This window comes from Canis lupus, chromosome 5 (genome assembly GCF_003254725.2).
Source record: "Canis lupus dingo isolate Sandy chromosome 5, ASM325472v2, whole genome shotgun sequence".
NCBI classification, from domain to species: domain Eukaryota; kingdom Metazoa; phylum Chordata; class Mammalia; order Carnivora; family Canidae; genus Canis; species Canis lupus.
Genome location: NC_064247.1, coordinates 13,001,482 through 13,021,088, shown reverse-complemented (window position 1 = coordinate 13,021,088; position 19,607 = coordinate 13,001,482). Strand labels below are relative to the sequence as shown.

At 37.8% G+C, this 19,607-nt stretch overlaps 1 protein-coding gene across 8 annotated transcripts in view; it reads left to right on the top strand.

Annotated features, from left to right (window-relative positions):
• Positions 1–19,607, top strand: part of TBCEL (tubulin folding cofactor E like) — a 73,078-nt gene that overhangs the window by 28,233 nt on the left and 25,238 nt on the right. For all 8 annotated transcript variants that reach the window (XR_007410619.1, XM_049109859.1, XM_049109857.1 and 5 more), the window contains 4 exons: positions 3,188–3,369; positions 4,690–4,946; positions 7,541–7,667; positions 9,161–9,277. Coding sequence is in view for 7 of the 8 variants with exons in the window: in XM_049109859.1 (XP_048965816.1) it covers positions 3,188–3,369; positions 4,690–4,946; positions 7,541–7,667; positions 9,161–9,277 (683 nt within the window). In the remaining variant the exon portion in view is untranslated. The remainder of the gene's footprint in view (positions 1–3,187; positions 3,370–4,689; positions 4,947–7,540; positions 7,668–9,160; positions 9,278–19,607) is intronic.

The window sequence follows — 19,607 nt, the reverse complement described above, 5'->3', positions numbered from 1 at the left end:
TCTCCACAGTAGTCTGTCAGTGGTTAAGTTTTGGAGAGTCAAAACTTACCCACAGATTTTCAACTTTGTGGGGTTGTTGGCACCCCCTAACCTCTGCATTGTTCAGGGGACAACTGTATCACTCTAGCTAAGAGTCTTTTTTTTTTTTCTTTTTTTTTTTTTAGAATTTAGAAAAGGTGAAGTTAGTGTGCTGCCCTAGAAACTTACTGAATGTTTGTTTGTCAGCCTTTGCTATTAGGACTTTTTTTAGAAGTAAATTTACTTACGTAATTAATATACTTTCTAAAATCTCATCATTCATGTAAGATTACCCAAAAATCCTTTTAACTTAAGCCTTTTAAAGAGTACATTTATTCTAACTTACATTATTTTTTCTGTTTGAATCATTAGACTATAGTCCAGTTATAATTTTTTTAGGATATTCCAAGGCTAATGAATCATTATTCTAAATCTCTATTATCATGAGACAGCCATATAGATGCAGACAGTGAAGATTATATCACATAATTTCTGGGAGAATACCTTCAAAACTTTTAAATTATCCATTGGGGGCTATTTACAAAGATAAAATATGAGGGGTGGTGGTTAGCAAGGGGTTTATATTTTGCTTTTGTTTAGCTGAGGTTGTATCATAATTAGTTATTCTTCATACTGTGCTTGGAGTGCAATTCCTCTTCATTTTCTTTTGCCCTTAAAAGAGTTGAAGCCAGGCTGGTCATCATCATCTGTATGGGAGTCCTTCAACCCAATAGATTTTCAGATAGTAGAGGGCTATAGAGGGCTGGTCCTCTATAGCCCTCTGTGGACTAAATTATTTAGCTGTGTTGTAGCCACAGACGAAACTCCAAATCCTGGCCATATATCACAAAAATGCTTGGTACAATTTGGTCACAAAAGGGATCAAGCAGGAGACTATGTTTACACTGGTATAAATTACATACATTTTAAATTGAAGCCTAGTATGTTTTTCTCTAAATATAGCTCATTTCTTCATTTGTAAAATGAAGATAGGGCAGCCAGAGTGGCTCAGTGGTTTAGCGCCGCCTTCAGCCCAGAGCATGATCATGGAGTCCCACATTGGGCTCCCTGCGTGGAGCCTGCTTCTCCCTCTGCCTGTGTCTCTGCCTCTCTCTCTCTCTCTCTCTCTGTATCTCATGAATAAATAAATAAAATCTTTTTAAAAAAATGAAGCTAAACATGGTACCAGTTGAAAAGGTTAGTGTGTAGCATAGTTCATCTATGCTATGCCCTCTGACATACTTCTCTGAACCTTCTTGGAATGAGTCCACTTCACAGTGATTTTGGAGCTCCTGACCTGTGTTGTACACATAAATCTGAGGTGAGGTACACATTACTTTTTCTTTCCACCTGTAGTTCTCAGCACTGGATACCTTTTTGGCATAACCTATGGTGCTCTGACAAGAAACAGAATCCAGGTTCCAACCATGAAGCTTATCTCATCTTTGAAGCTCCTGATTTAATAGTTTATGGTAGATCTTGGGAATTAGTGTATTTTTGAAATTGTAGTAATTATTTTAAATATGACATTTAAATAAAAAATAAATATAATAAGACATATAATCAGGGTTGACATATTGGTTCATACTCTTCTTACTAAGTTAGTAATAGTTATATTTACTGAATGATTTTGTGCCATTAATTTATTTAGCAAACATTAAGCACCCGCAATGCAGTAATGAACTAGGTAAGTACTATCCCTGCTTTCATGGAGCTTACGTCCTGTTGGGGAATAGATAAGGATAGAAGTTTCTACAAGTTGTACCAATCACTGTGTTAAGTGCTTTACACATGTATCCCTTTTAATGCTCTCACAGGCCTGTGACACAGGTGGGTCCTGTTTTGTCCATTACAAATGAGGACACTGAGATGTGGGGAGTTACTTGTCAGTAACTTGTCACATCGCACAGCTAGGAACTATTGGAACCTGGTTTGAACCCAGGTTTTTCGACTGTGAAACCAATCCTAACTACTCTGTTGTATTCCTTTCCTCATGAAGTTTTATTACCACACTGACTGGCTGTTTGATGCTAACTCCATTTACTGCATACTTGTTTAAGATAGTTCGTTCTTCTTTTTGTGTGTGGGGGGGTATATTCAAACTTTCCTAGTGGTGGTATGCTGGAAGAACAATGGCTCTGATTTTTAAATCCTAGATTTGGTTTTTGTGACGCTGAGGCCTTAGTCAAATTATTTAACATTTCTGAGCCTCAGTTTTTCTCATTTTTTAACATGAAAATAGTTAGCTTGCAAGTTGTTTTGAGAATTGAGTGAAATAAGCTATATCAGAGACTAGTACTTTGCAGAGCAAGTAGTTAAGGTCTGTAATGCCAATTGCCTTTTTTTTTTTTTTTTTTTTAGATTTTATTTATTTATTCATAAGAGACACAGAGAGAGGCAGAGACACAGGCAGAGGGAGAAGCAGGCTCCATGCAGGGAGCCCGATGTGGGACTCGATCCTGGGTCTCCAGGATCACACCCCGGGCTAAAGGCAGCACTAAACTGCTGAGCCACCGGGGCTGCCTGCCAGTTGCCTTTTTAAAAAAAAAAAAAATGTTGCTTACCAATTTGCTAGCTAAGTGGTTAAATTGATTACCATGTTTTCTCATTTGTTATACAGTTATGGATGTGTTTTGGTTTCTGAGTGTGTATATTTTGAAGTTTGGTCATCTTTTAACCAAGCCAAAACGGTTTCTAAGTGATCCTGGCTATGTAGTCAATTTGAACACTTGAGCTGTTACTGTGTGTTCTTCAGTAAACCTTTAATTAGCCTTAATGTTGCACTGAGGACAAAAGGAAGGAGAAATTCAAAGAGATTTACATGACCCAGTCTCAGCTCTTTAGAAACTTGCAGCCTAAAACGTCCTCTAAACTGTCTTTTCTTCACTTATCAAAGAGAGTATCATATAGAACAGAATCAAAAACCTTGCCCAAGGCAGTGTGGAAAGTCTTTTGTATGATTTTCAATTATGTCACTATTTCATAGATTAAATTATTTGCCAAGATTTGTTGAAATTACTTATGCCCCTCTGTAGGTAGCATAACACAGGACTCCCTAATGTGAATGGCCCCTTGCCTAGAGACCCATTCACTTAAGCTTTGTGAGCATGATTGCTATTTAAAAAAACTCTGATTACTGCCTGATATGCGTTTCTTTTTTTCTCCCTAGGTCAGTAAAATTGTGTCAAATGTTCCCCAGTTGGAGTTTCTAAACCTGAGTTCCAACCCTCTGAATTTGTCGGTTTTAGAAAGAACATGTGCTGGGTCCTTCTCTGGGGTTCGCAAACTTGTCCTCAACAACAGCAAAGCTTCTTGGGAGACAGTCCACACGATACTGCAGGAGTTACCAGAGTAAGCCCAGAGCATGATGGAGAGGGGGCCATGTCGCCATCTTTGTTAGTACACAGAATTACCACTGATCTCCCATCTCAGAAACACTAGAACAGCAGAGTGGATGGAGAGTGAGGTTAGAAGAGCCAAGTATTTAAAATGAGGGTGTGAGGGTCATTTAGTAGGTTTTTCATTGCGATACTTGCTCAGTGTTGAGTAGCACCAAGACATAGGATCTGTCATCCTTTGGCTAAAAAATATCCCTGAGAAGCACTTATCATTTCTACATCAACCCACACTTTCTCCATTTTAATCTTCTGATTACCTGATTTCAGAATTTTGCCCCGGTGCTTTTCTTTGGGATGAAAAAAAAAATCATAGTATCTATAAAATATATTACCCACTCAGATGATTAAATACCTCACTGGCCTAATGGGAAAATGGAACTCTTTTCGATAATTTAAATAAGAAATTATGCTTTTGTTTGTCAGTTTAGAAATACTTTCTTAAGACTTCTTTGTATCTAGCTTTGAATATGCACAAGTGTTCAAAGGAAGTAGTTTAAAGTAATATAAAAAAGAAGTAGTTTCTTTGTTTAAATATGGAAATGATCAAGGACTTTTGAATCTGGTCTCTCCCCATTTATTCCACCCGAGTTTCTCACTATCCCCCTAATGAGATGGGTTTCCTCACCACATGTAGCTTCTAGCATGGCATGGAATGAGCTTTTAAATCCCAGTTCCACTTACTGACCATATGACTTTAGATAAAGTGATTAACCTTGCTAAGCTCCATGTCCTCATCCGTAAAATGGGCATAATTGTACCTACCTTGCAGAATGGCAGTACAGTCTATAAAGCCCTTGGAGCAAGGCCTGACTCGGGGTAGAAATTCAGTAAATGATAGTTATTATTTTTTGTTTCTAAACATTTTGTTTATGTTGTTTCTGGGATTTTCCTCTATGTCCTCTCAACCCAAGTCTACCTTTCCTGTTAGGCCATGCATTCTTTCTTGATTATTCTCACTGTAATTTCAGTTCCATTCCCATATGAACTGCTGTTGTGCTTGGAGTTAGTACTGCTTTATTTAGCACTTAGTTACTTAAGCACAAAATTAATTTAGTCCTGGGTTATGTCATCTCTGCCGTTTTATGTGTTTTAGGTTTTTGTCTTCCCAGCTATATTTAAGCTTTAGGAAGATGTCTTTATATTTTCTCCACAACCCCTACCAGAGTCTCCCACATAGTAGGCACTTATTTATTTACTGAACGAATGAAAGTAGGTGCAAAGTAGAAACTTAACTGCTTTAAACAATGAAATGTTTCATTTTTTTTCTCTGCAGTTTGGAGGAGCTCTTCCTGTGCCTTAATGATTATGAAACAGTGTCTTGTCCTTCTATTTGCTGTCATTCTCTTAAACTACTACATATAACAGACAATAACCTCCAAGACTGGACTGAAATACGCAAGTTAGGAGTTATGTTTCCCTCCCTGGATACTCTCGTCCTGGCTAACAATCATTTGAATGCCATTGAGGAGCCTGATGATTCACTGGCCAGATTATTCCCTAATCTGCGGTCCATCAGCCTCCACAAGTCAGGTGAGCTACAGGCTTGTTCTCGCTGTACGTGCAAATCAGTCTGAGCTTGTGCATGAAACAGATGAAAGCCTATTTGTTTTGGTCGTGGCTCTGCCTTCTTATGGGATGCATTTTCAAGAGTTACATGCAGATGCCAATCGATCAGCTAAATTTAAGGCATTCATTTTCATAAATGTTCTGATAAATATCAAGTGGCAGAGCATCCTATTAGCTATATTTTATCTATTAAAGAGGTCCTGCTACGAAAGGAGTGAGATGAAATTGATGAATTGGGCAGTAAAAGGCAGAGTTAAGAGGAGTACAAAGAATTACAAACTAGACTGTTTTGTCTGGATGTAGGTTAAGGAATTTCAGCCTACTATCCCTTGTAAATGCTCACTTTTCTTTCTAGTATTTATAGATGATTAATTGCCAGTTTGCTGCCGTATGATTTTGCGTCTCAGGGAATGGAAATTTTTAGCCTTTTTTTTTTTTTAACTAATAAACTTCATTTTTGAGTACAGTTTTAAATTCACAGCAGAATTGATCAGGAAGTGCAGTGTTCCCACATCCTCTCTGCTCTCACATATGTCCAGCCTTCCCACTGTCAGCGTTCCAGCACCAAACTGATACAACTCTTATAATCGACCCAGATTTTCACATCACCCAAAGTCCATAGTCTACACGAGGACTCACTCTTGAAGTTATACATTCTGTGGGTTTGGACAAATGTATGACATGTATAGTATCATTCATAGTAGTTTCACTGCCCTAGCAGCCTTCTGTGTTCTGCTTGTGTGTCCGTACCCCTCAACCCCTGGCAACCACTGGTCCTTTTACTATCTCCATAATTTTGCCTTTTCCAGAGTGTCATATAGCTGGAATCATTCATTATGTAGCCTTTTCAGATTAGCTTCTTTCACTTAGTAATGTGCATTTAAGTTTCCTCCAAATCTTTTCATAGCTCGATAGCTGATTTCTTTTTAGCACTAATGTTTCATTGTTTGGATGTACCTTAGTTTATTTATCCACGCAAACTGAAGGGACATCTTGGTTGCTTCGAAGTTTTGATGTTTACTAATAAAGCTGCTGTAAACCTCCGTGTGCAGGGTTTTGTGTGGACATAAGTTTTTAGTTTATTTGGGTAAATACCAAAGAGTACAATTGCTAGCTCATATGGTAAGAATATGTTTAGTTTTATAAGATACTGCCAGCTGTGCTCCAAAGTGGCTTCACCATTTTACATTCCCACTAGCAATGAATGAAAGTTTCTGTTGCTGCATGTCTTCATCAGCATTTGGTGCTGTGAGTGTTCAGGATTTTGGCCATTTTCATAGGTGTGTAGTGGAACCTTGTTGTAATTTGCAGTTCTCCAATGACAGATGACATTGTTATATAGTTTTAAGAGTTCTTTGTAAATTTTGGAGAGTCATCCTTTATCAGATATGTCTTTAAGCAAATATATTCTTCCAGTGTGTGGCTTTTCTTCTTAATCTCTTGACATTGTCTTTCAGCCTATTTCTTAAAATAACTACATAACTAAAAATAACTCTGATCTACAATTGAAAAAATATACACAGTTTAATTTGCCATACAAGTCACAGGGTAGGAATTAGGTTTTAAAAGCCAGTATTTTGCATAAGGAAGCTGGTTATTGCACAACTTGACACCCCTTGAGCTAATTCTGTTCTTCCTCCTAGATGGAAATACCATTCTGAAGAGAAGAGAGCAGTTGTGACTTGGGTTAGTTATGCACCAGAGCCCTTGTATATTGCTCCTCTGCTTTAACCCTTTCTGGAGGTTGATAGAAATAGGAATGAACTATATTCTCTGAAATAGATTTAATGTGCTATAAATTGACCAGCTTCATTATTACATGCATATTTTTCCTAGCAGTGCCAAACACTGACTTGGATGATATATTTGCTCACAACCATAGGAAGAATTTTTTTTTAAGCATGAAACAGTCTTAATTTTCTTAAGTCTTAAACAGTCTTATTTTTTTTTTGTCTTAAACAGTCTTAATTTAAATTTGCATGTTGTTCTTACCCAATGATTCAGATTCTCTGTTTTTGTTTGTTTTATTTTTAAAATCTGTTTTCCCTGTCTCCAAAATGAGGACAGGTATGTAAGAAAAATAATGTTAAGCTTCTGGTTCTACTCACCTTGCCTCATTTTAGAATTTGTTAGGTAAAAGTTTGAGTCTGACAGTATCAACTCTGATCAATAGTTCTGTCCTGTGAATCTTTATTTGGTGAAAGAATAGACCACATCGCCTTTTTTATATAATTATGGCATACATCTTGCTTATTGAGACCACCAGAGACCCTCTTGACAGGTCACTTGGGAGGAGAGTCTGTACATTAGTGGGGTGTTGGAGAATAAAGTTCTCTCTCCTTGACCACTGAGACCACAGGAATAGGAGAGGCTATAGGGAAGCTTTTATGTTGTTTACCTGTATTCTGTTCTTTCCTGGATGAAGAAAATTTTCAGGATCTCTAGTTTATAAGCATTTTTAATATTTCAGAAATTAATTGAAGTAATTTTTTTCTATGTTCATCTTCTTATTTGTATGCTTTTTTGGATTTACTTAAACAATATATTTCTCAAATTAGGTTTGCAATCCTGGGAAGACATTGACAAACTAAATTCATTCCCCAAACTTGAAGAAGTGAGATTGTTAGGAATTCCTCTTCTGCAGCCATATACCACTGAGGAACGGAGGAAATTGGTAATAGCCAGGTCTGTTGTCCTGACTACTCTGCTTTCTTCTCTGGGGGCCTGGTTTCATTAAAGGGATAATGCACTATTGGGGGGCGGGGAGTACACTGTAAGTTTATCTGTCTCTTGAACAGACAGTGCTCAAAGGAGCTCCTTCTGTAGCTTCAAATCCTAGAAGAAAACACAATATGATGAGAAAAATGTGAAAGGTAATTGGCCTGCCAAGACCACTTGAAACATTCCCTCACAAATCTATTTTTATGCTTTTTAATACTTAACAGTATTTGAGGTCCTGTTTTGGATTATAAAGAAAAATTAGGTATAATAGGAAATGTATTCTATTTAGTTGTCTTTATTTTCTGTTAACAAAGTGGTCAAAGTGTAAATACCTAAACATTGGGCTGTTACGTTAGTGTGAAACTTAAGAAAGCACCATCATCTATGTTTCCTTCTTGAATATATTTTGACTCAAACATGACTACCATGTTATGTTCTTTCTCTGACGCCCCTGCCATTTGTGTCTCTGACTCTGCCTCCCCAAGTCCACTGAAATGAGTGTTTATTTTTGTATGAGCCTCTAGCAACGGTAGGATTCTGGCTAAGATGTGGAGGACGATGGGGCTTTCATTTGTTTTCTTTGTGTACTATACATAGTAGTTTTGAAAGGGACCTTACGGTTCCCTAAAGAAAAATGGTTCTTCAAACACAGTATTAATCTCTCTGCCCAACCAACACCTAGCAGATCCTTACTGCTTTCCAGGTGTGGGCATACACACTGATATTCCACTGAACAAATACATCTTGGCATGCTTTTCTTCTAAAAAGAATTAGGGCTCATAGTAGGCCTCACTTAGACTTTATTTTCTTTACATAATTCTTTTGTAAATATGAAACATTAATTTGTGAACAATAGAACCCATTTGTACTGACTACTTGTAGGCCTGTGCTGTCCAATATGATGTCAGTAGCCCTATGCAACTTTTGAGCACTTGAATTATGATTAGTCTGAATTGAAATGTGCTTTAAGTGTAAAATTTACACTGGATTTTGAATATATGGAAGAAAAAAGAATATAAAGTATCCTGTTAGTTATTTTTTAGTATTGATTGCAGGTTGAAATGATTAAATCCTGGAAATACTGGGTTAAATAAAATATATTAATAAAACTAGTCTTGCCTTTTTTTATTTTTTTTAAATATGGCTACTAGAGAGTTTAAAATTATATATGTGGCTTACATTATATTTAAGTTGGACAGTGCTAGCTGGCTAGAATCTTATTTTGGAAGGTAAGGTATAATTATAAAAGGTCAGTGGCACGTCTAAAGATGAAACTGTAGATATTTTTGGCCCTTTTACTCTATACCACTTTAGTTCATGTAAGTAGTTATATATCAGCAGAGTTACATCAAACGTGTCCTCTCAAGAGAGTAAGACGGGGCCTCAAATCAGTGGTTTTATTTCTAAAGCTAAATGTTCTGTCTTAAGATGTCTTTATTTTGGTTTTTACTTAACAGATTGCCATCAGTTTCCAAACTTAATGGCAGTGTTGTTACCGATGGTGAACGAGAAGATTCTGAGAGATTTTTTATCCGTTACTATGTGGATGTTCCACAAGAAGAAGTGCCATTCAGGTAAAAACCCCTGATCAGTTTAACAACATTTTAACAAGTATTGAGGCAATTTAAGAGCTATTGTTTTAGAGCAAATCTAATAATTTGCTACTGGACCCTCTTAGAGGACTTTGGTGGTAGGATTAAAAAAAAAAAAAGGGAAGAAACACAAAGCAAACCCATTTTATCTCATTTTCCACAGTGTATTTCTTCTAGCCTTGCACTTGTATTAAGAATGGTTGGGTAAGTAATTGACTGCTTCCACTCCATACTCCATATCATTGATTCCTGTTCAATCCTCTTCTCCAGGGGCACATCTTCACCTACCTCAAAAGCTGGTCTCTTCTTTCACATTGGTCTGCTTTCAGGATATACTAAGTTCTGCAGTTTGGAAGATTTGGCAAATATGCCTTAGGTTCAGAGAATATGAGGAAAGGACTAGAAAACAGACTCTTGAGAAGATGCTAAAGGAATTAGGATGGTCGAATGTGAAGAGAAATGCTGAGGCCTGAACTAGTAATTATCTTTAAGTATATAAAGAGTTAATATACATGGTTTGAGGAGGAACTACTATATTTTATATTCATTTATTCTTTTATTTGAGTATAGTTGGCACACAATGTCACATTAGTTTCATGTGTACAACATGGTGATTCAACAAGTTTCTTATACTGTGCTATGTTCACCACAAGTGTAGTTAACCACACAACACTATTAGAATACCATTCATTGTATTCCCTGTGCTGTACCTTTTATTCATGCCACCACTGGAAGCTTGTATCTCCCATTCCCCTTCACCCATTTTGCTCATCTCCCAGCTCCCTTCCCTCCACAACCACTAGTTCTCTGATTCTGCTTTTTGCTTGTTTGTTTTGGTTTTTAGATGCCACTTGTAAATGAAGTCATATGGCATCTGTCTTTATCTTATTTACTTCATTTAGTATATTATCCTCTAGGTCCATCCATGTTGTTGCAAATGGCAAGATCTCATCCTTTTTTATGGCCGAGTAATATTCGTGTGTGTGTGTGTGTGTGTGTGTGTGCGTGTGCGCGCGCGCGTATGTGCATGTGCATCTTTATCCATTCATCTATGGATGGACACTTGAGTTGCTTCCATATCTTGGCTATTGTAAATAACGCTGCAGTAAGCATAGGGGTACATATATATTTTTGAATGTTTTTGTATTCTTTGGATAAATATCCAAAAGTGGAATAGCTGGATTATATGGTAGTTCTATTCTTCATTTCCCTCAGAGGCTGCACCAATTTACCTTCCCACCAACAGTGTATGAGGGTTGGGAAAGAGTTACATTTAATACTCTGTAAATGTAAAAGGAAATGTAATAGGTATGCTGTAGGTAAATATACAAGAAGAAAAATATCCCCCAAAACTGGTTTCTAGGTGTTGGTAACTAGACCACTTACCAAAAATGCATATGCTTTCCTTGATGACTTTAACAAATATGAAATCACATTACACAAGTAGGATGCAAGTTAGGACTATATGTGAGTGAAATCAGGTGGTCCTTCTGGTTAAAAATTTCTGCAATTCTAATTCGTTCTTCCTAAACCTACCTAATTTTCCCCCAGAGTTTTCTATTATTTACAGGCTTTGAGGGGATTAACATTCGGTAAGGCTTAACCAGTACTTTTTTTTTTTTTTTTAAGATTTTATTTATTCATGAGAGATAAAGAGAAAGAGAGAGAGAGAGAGAGGCAGAGACATAGGCAAAGGGAGAAGCAGGCTCCATGCAGGGAGCTTGATGTGGGACTCGATCCCGGGTCTCCAGGATCATGCCCTGGACCGAAGGCAGTCGCCAAACTGCTGAGCCACTCAGGGATCCCTTAACCAGTACTATATAAAAAGATTTTTTGGTTTTGTTAGTATTTTAAAGCCTATTTAAAATACATTAGACAAATTAAGAATTTTGAAGATGGCCTTCTTAAAGTTAGCTAAAGAAACTAATCAGAGTTTCCTTTGATGCAATCTCACTTGTTAATGGGAGAAGTAAATATTAAATATACTTAAATATAAGTGCATCATAGTTTATTTAATCTCCAGTCTGCAATGGAAAGTAGTGTGTATGTATGTGTGTGTGTGTGTATGTGTGTATATATATGTATGTGTATATATATATATACACACACACACATATGCAGTACATTGTTTTCTGTCTTGTAGCATAATCATCCCAACGTGCATCCAGGCCTCTGCAATAGTCTGTATTCTTGAATGCAGGTCACAGAAATCATCTTCAATCACAGGATGAATTTATTGGAAGGATATTGAGAAACTATAAGAATTATTAGGCAAGCTGAGGAACCAAGTATAGATAGGAACCAGAGGCAGCAAGGACAGCCAAAGTTCCACCTTAGAGTTGGCCTCATGTGTCTCTGCTGGCACTGTCCTCACTAAACACCATAATATCAGACTTCACCATTGGACTTTTGCAGCTGTGCCATGGGCTGTGCTGGAAATAATCTTTCACCCACTTTTGCCTCATTTCCCAAGAATCAGAAATCTGTGTCTGACCAATTGATTGGCTATGTTTAGGGTGTATGCTCATATTTGTTTTCAGAGAGATAGAGAGATTGATTATCTGTTCCACTTTGGCTTCTAGAGTGAGAGGTAGACTTTTGCTTACCTTGATCTTGGGATGTTTCCCCAAATAGGAACAATTCAGCAAAAAGAGCATCTATTCTGGTCTGCCATTTTGACTATCCAAGATCTATACATATACCTTTTCCCCATAGTTGTATATGTAAAAAAAATTATTCTCATCTATCCTCATGTAGTCCTTTTACAAATGAAAACACATTTCTTTCCCCTGAAATGATATAACCTATTTATTCTAATCCTAAAGACTGTGACCAATTAGCTACTGTAAAAGATTCAAACTATTTTAATAGTGGCCTTGCTGCCCATGTGTGTAATTATGCCTACTTTACCATTCACTAGTGGTTAAATGTCACTGCTTAGTCTCTTCCATTCTTCTTGAAATTAAAATGGGAAAACTGATTATAATATCTGACCTATAAAATATTTTTTAAAGATGTGAGTGTTCTGCCCACTAATATATTTTTCAAAGCCTTAGAAAAGGAAGTGTCTTCAGGGTCCTTCTAGAGTTGTGGATGGCAAATGGGTGAAGAGATAATGAGTGACAATAATTTCCATGATTCCTGTGTCCTGAAGTGTTTTATCTTCTCTTTCTATATTACCCCCCCCAAATATGTGGCATTTCAGCTTGTTTTTGCTATAGACCACCATGAGTCCAATTTCTAATCATCTAACTAGATAAAAATTTAAAACCACTCCCAGTCACTGAGTAGCTTTTTGAGTTCAGAATTTCTGGTAATGTACTTATATCAATAAAATCAGTGAGATCTAACATTGCTTCTCCTTCCTTGGTCAGCACCCTCAGAATCTATTCCTGTACTAATTTTCTATATTTTTGTACATATAAATGACCAAATGCTTGTAATTCTCTTGTTTTTGTGGTCAACCCCACAGAACATGCTGTGATATGTTGGTAGGGGAGCAGCGTGTATGTATGGAAGGATGAGGCAGGTGGCAATGCATTTATACTTGTAAGATAATTCCCTTAGGGGGGTTTTACTGCCTTCTCAAGTAAGAGAGGAAGTCTCCTTAGAACAGCTCACAAAGGGGCCTAAGTGAGGATTAGGGATTCAGAATGTTCCCATCCCTCAGAGTCTGCCCTTAGGTAAACCTCCACCCAGTTAATTCTCCACATCCTTCCCCTACCTTTCCAGTCAGGGCTTCGACTTTCATATAATAGTCCCAGTATGGATACAGATTTAACTGACCTGTAATTCAGCAATCTGGAGCATCAAACTGTGCATTGCTTTTATAGCTACCTCAGCTTTATTGTTGTAAGAGAGAAAAAGGCCTTTTCTTAAAAGTACCTGGGTTTTAGTCTGTGCTTTGAGCCTCGTTCATAGGTATTCAGCCTTAGTATTCTCTTGATTTGGGCTGTCTTATGACTTTAGAATAGCAGATGCTCTACCTCATAGTCTTGCATTCTTCCTGCCCTTCACATTGTTTTGTTCTTGGCAGCACTCTCTCAATCACCTAGAGCTTTCCATGGGACCACACGTGGTCATTAGTTATGTCACTGCTCCATGTCAAAGCCTTTGCAAAATCCCTTCCATGAACACTAATATGACACTCACTGGGCCCTGCTAGGCCAGACCAATTTCAAATTGCCCATAATAACCTGAGGGATTGGTGCTGGTGATCTCCCTGGTGCCGATTTCTTAGTGCACCCAATAAAAACTAACTCTGGCCAAACTATTAAGTAAGGTAGGAAGTTAGTAAAAGAATAATGAGTACTGTGTGGCTCACAGAATTGACAAGATTAGAGAATTAGGCTTGGGAGGGATTGATGGAAAGCTAGGCACAGCCAAGATTTCTGTGTCTTACTCTGCAGACAGGTTGCTTCTGATGCCAGTCATCACATGCTCCTAGACTCTATTGCTCTCCAACATTTACAGCCGTGCTTTGAGTTTTTGATTCTGCTATATCTGCTGTGCCTAATCTCTGATAGACCTTGTGTCTTTGCAGTTCTAGTTATGGTTAGGTATCTTTGTTACCTTTCCAGAACATGGCTTTTAGGGAAAGAAGAAAGAGAACATTTACTTCTCTTTAGCTTCTATAGTGGAAAGTAGTTCCCACTTCTCGTCTGTCTTGGGTTTCTCTCAGTTCAAAGGGCATTCAGATGCTGGACAGCAGAGTTAACATATATCCACTATAATACCTGTCCCCAGTAGTTTTTTGTTTGTTTAAAATTTATTTTTTTATTAAGATTGTATTTATTTATTTAGAGAGAGCAAGCATGTGCAAGTGAGGAGAGGGGCAGAGGAAGAGAGAATCTCAAGCAGACTCTCCACTGAGTGTAGAGCCTGACTGCGGGGGTGGGGGTGAAGGGCTCTATCTCACGACCTTGAGATCATGACCTGAGATGAAATCAAGAGTGGACACTTAACCACCTGAGTCACCAACGTGCCTTCCCCCTTTTTTCCCTAGTAAATCCTCTGGTAGAATTATCAGTGTATGTATTAAATACTTTTTGAGCCATTGTGAGATGTCAGGAACTGTTAGGCACTTAAACAAGAACTATAATAGCATTCATGCTGGTATCAAGATGGAATGGTGAATAAGCTTAGAGGTATTTGTATTAAAATGAATTTACTATGAATTACGAATATTGATATATAAACAGAGTGTTTACTATATTGTCTTCCAAATTACATGCATAATCTCTTCCTAAAATACCAATGAACAGTGATTAGCACAGTGCATAGTTAAACGTAAAAGGTAAAAATTTGACTCTGGATAATTCAGTGATTCATACAGAACCCCATTTGAGAGCTCTAGTTTCAGGTAGGATGGAGGTATCCACTTACTTTAGAGGAAACATTCCTCTTCATTTGACCATGGATTTTTTTTAAATCAGTGCTTAACTTGATTTTCCTGTGAATTCTAACTTCCACAACATCCTTTTCCAGTTGTTAGGTTCCCTGAGCTTTTCCTTCCCTTCCATTTTCTTGTCTTGTGACATTAAACACATAATACCTCTACTCAACTTAGACATAAGAAAAGTTAACCGGTATGTCTTTTGAGGACATGAATAAAAAGCCGTTATGATCAGCTGAATGTCCTTTATGGTAGCAAAGTTATTTTGTGAGTCAGTTGGATTACTCACACACATCTGTTTCCATGTGATTAGGCATTTTAGCAACAGAAGACTTTTTAAAGGTGATTTAGGAATTTACATATTGTTTTTCTACCTCAGAATAAAATATAGGTTTCAGTTACCTGAATCATTTCCATTTTTTTCTGATGAACAGAATAAAGTGTTTAGAGGGCAAAAGGGAGATGTACTTAATTAAGAGTTTTATAATTTCTTACAGGTGCTCAATTATCCTCTTATTGTTTTCTACTGACAGAGCTGAAAGTCTGGCCTCTCTACTGTAGATGTGTATGGTAATAATGGACTGACACAAAAAACTGAGCAATCTCTTATGTGTTTCATGTTTATTTACTTTGTGAAATAACAGAAGGTGAAAAATCTCTGTTCCTGATTCTTGGCCTTTAAACATCATCATGTTTACTTTTCCAATCAATGGACTCTTTCTTTTAAAGACTTCATCTGTGCCTTGTCTTTTTGTGGCTTGCGTAGCAGTGGTGTGCGATTTCAAAATAAGTTCAGTGTGTGCTGCAAGTAGTTGAAAAGATGTCCTCACTGGGCTGGTTATATTTCAGTTGCTGGGCCATCATATTGTATGGAAGGAACTTCTAGGAAATAACTCTGGACTCTAGCTGGGTTTCAAACAACAGTTTAATTTATTTACTGAATACTTCCTATGAACCAAAAAACACTGGACCAGAAGCTGGAGACAAAAAAAGACAAAAAGGTAGTGTCTGCTCTCAAGAAGCTTGCTGTCTGGGCTTAGCCTGAGACGTATTTCCTTTGCTGGATTCTCTTCATGTTCCCAACCTCTAGCAATAAAGTTACCAAAGGATTTGGTCCTTGGATCTCTTCTCTTCTGTACTCATCCCTTGCATACTTTTATACAGTCCTGTGGCTCTACATGCCTTCTGTTCTAATCACTGCCAGATTTATACCTAGAGCTCTGATCTGCCCCTCCATTCCAGCCTTGTATTTCCAAAAGCCTCCTTGACATCTCCACCTGGGTGTTTAAACCTGATGTGTGTGAAACCGAACTCTTGATAGCCTCTCCTACCTTCCCCGGGCCCCTCCTCTACTGCCACTCCTTCTCCTCTGTGGATTTTCCATCAGTCCATTTTTCCAGGTGCTAGGGACAGAAACCTCAGAGTCATCCCTGACTTCTTTCTCCCACAAGCCACATCTAGTCCATTCGTTTTTTTTGTTTTGTTTTGTTTTCTTTCAGTACTGCTTCAAAAATACAGAGAGAATTTGTAATGGCTATTTCTTATACCATTTAATTCAGTTGAAGTCTTCATCATGTCTCCCTCCTGTATGTTCTCCCTGAATTTACTCTTGCCCCCTAGTTTATTCTCCACATAGCAGCCAATTTATGAGAACTCAAGTTTAGGAGATCTCTCGATGGCTCAGCGGTTTATAGCACCGTCTTCGACCCAGGGTGTGATCCTGGAGACCTGGGATCGAGTCCCACGTCGGGCTCCCTGCATGGAGCCTGCTTCTCTCTTTGCCTGTGTCTCTGCCTCTCTCTCTCTCTGTGTCATGAATAAACAAATAAAATCTTAAAAAAAAAAAAAAAACACTCAAGTTTATTTAAAAAACAAAAACCTCTGTGCTGTTCCTGAAACACGTCAAGCACTCTCCCACCTCAGGCCTCTGTACTGTTTTCCCTCTTTGGAACGTACCAGGTTAGCTCCATGGTTCTCTCCTTTGGGGATGGCTGATTGGAGAACCAGCCTATCTCAAACAGCACAGCTCGGCCTCCTACAAGTTCTCTTAACCTACCTGTATGTTTCTTATTTAGCAATACCTACCTGGCCTTGCTTATATACTCTTGGCTTCCCCCTGCCATACTGCAAACTCTGTAAAAGTTTTATACTTTTATAAAACTCTGTTTTATACTTCGCTGTACCCTCAATGCCTAGAGTGGTGCCTGACAAAATAGCAAGTGTTCAATAAAATGACTGAACCTTCACATTATGATCATGGAACACGAAGCAGGGTTACTGAGCTCTCCTGGAAGAGGTGGTACTTTCTAGAGAATGATTGAGTCAACCTGATGATGAAGGTGAGGGGAGAATATTCCAGACAGAAGGGAATACATGGGAAGTAAAGGCACAGTGGTAGGAAAGAATTCTTTATGTGTAGTGAACTGCAGCAGTTTAATAGGACTTCGTGAAACATAGTACGTGGGAAGGAAGTAGTAGCAGATAGCGCTTGGAGGGGAGGCGGGGGGTGGAAGCCCAAGGCAGGCCCTTAGAGACCCTTGTATGCCCTGCCAGGAGAAGAGGACTTTTTCTTGTATACAATGAGGAATCATCGAAAGGCTTCAAGTAGGGAAGTTCCTCAGCCAGATTTTGGGTTATATTTAGAGGGAGAATCTGAGAGAGCCCTCCGTAATAACAGATACTTTGGTGTAAAGGAAGTATGTGTTGGAGGCAGTCTGTGTCCTTTTACACAGGTACACACATTAGGGCTGAATTTCCTTAGAATTTGAAATAGTCCCTAGAAAACACACTGAAGTTCTCAATTTTCTGATATTAGTAGCCCTGATTTCTCTAGGGATAGAAGAGTATCATTTTTAGAGGGAAAGAAACCTCCACGATTATAAATCTATCATTTTTACCTTGCCATTTATCAAATGTCTGTCCATGTTGCCTATGTTTATCAGTTTTTCCTTTATGTTGTATTTGGTTTATCTCTTAATTTCCTCTGAGAGTGAATTAATTTGCTTATTTAGTACTGAACTAATACCAGTCTTCCTCCATTAAGTTTTAAAGACAGACAAAAAGAAAAGCCATGTAACTTTTCCTTTAGAAATCAACATACCATGTATCTTTTGAGATTTAGCTGTTTCTTTTCTTTTTAAGTATTTAATCACCTGATGCTCCTCACTAGGCATGCACTTTTTAAAAAAAAATTTATTTTTTGTTTATTTTTACATTTTCAAATTTAAATCCAATTTGCCAACATATAGATGGCACCCAGTGCTCATCCCATCAAGTGCCCTCCTCAGTGCCTGTCACTCAGTCACCCCATCACCCCTTCCACAACCCTTTGTTTTAGGCGTGCACTCTTTTAATCCCCATCACCTATTTCACCCATCCTACCACTCACCTCCCCTCTGGTAATCATCAGATTGTTCTCTATAATTAAGTCTGTTTCTTGGTTTTTCTCACTATTTTTCCCCTTTTCTCCTTCGTTTTGTTTCTTAACCTCCACATATGAGTGAAATCATGGATCTTTCTCTGACTTATTTCACTTAGCATTATCCTCTCTGGCTCTATCCATGTTGTTGCATATGGCAAGATTTCATTCTTTTTTATGGCCGAATAATATTCCATTGGGTATACATACCACATCTTTATCCATTCATCAGTCAATGGATACTTGGGGTGTTTATGTAATTTGGCTATTGTTGATAATGCTGCTATAAACATCGGGGTGCGTGTATCCCCTTTGAATTAGTATTTTTGTATTCTTTGGGTAAGTACCCAGTAGCATGATTGCTGGATCTTAGGGTAGTTCTACTTTTAACTTTTTGAAGAATCTCCCTACATGTTCCAGAGTAGCTGCACCAGTTTGCATTCCCACCAACAGTGCCTGAGTGTTCCTTTATCTCCACATTCTCACCAACACCTGTTGTCTCTTGTGTTTTTGACTTTAGCCATTCTGACAGCTGTGAGGTGATACCTCATTGTAGTTTTGATTTGCACTTCCCTGATGATGAGTGATGTTGAGCATCTTTTCATGTCTGTTGGCCATCTGGATGTCTTCTTTGGAGATATGTCTGTTCATGTCTTCTGCCCATTTTTAAATTGGATTATGTGCTTTTGGGGTATTGCATTTTATGGTTCTTTACATATTTTGGATACTAACTTTTTATCAGATAAGTCATTTGCAAGTATCTTCTCCCATTCCATAGTTGCCTTTTGGTTTTGTTGATTGTTTCCTTTGCTGTGCAGAAGCTTTTTTATTTTGATGTAGTTCCAATAGTTTATTTTTGCTTTTATTTCCCTTGCCCTTAGGGGGCCAATCTATGGCTGATGTCAGAGACATTACTGCCTGTGCTCTCTTCTGGGAGTTTTATGGTTTCATATCTCACATTTACGTCTTTAATCCATTTTGAATTTATTTTTGTGTATGGTGCAAGAAATTGGTCCAGTTTCATTCTTTTGCATATAAGCTGCCCAATTTTCCCAACACCATTTGTGGAAGATGTTTCTTTTTGTTTTTGATGGTACTAGGGAGGAAGTATATTCACTGATTTGGGGTGTCTCTTTTTTTCAGACTTTAAAATTTTGTTTTTCATAAAGACTTAGAAGAGGCATTGCTCCAGAGAATAATTGTTTGCTGGGAGGAAACACTGTTGTCAGAGATGGAGAGGCAAAGCCAGAAATAGTTTTTTTTTAAAGCCTTTCCTTTACTTTTAAACTCTCCTTCTGTACCTCACTTTCTATTTGTCCCAAGGAGGCCCTAAACTATGCCCTGGGAAATCCTTATTTGTGATGTCAAGGATAATATTAGGCATTCCTCAGATGCTTATTGGATTGTCATTAATGGTAGGCTTTTTAAAATATGGAGAGTACGTTTTTTTCCTCCTTAAGACTAATAGCTTTTCTAAATACTGCTGATTGTATCTTCAC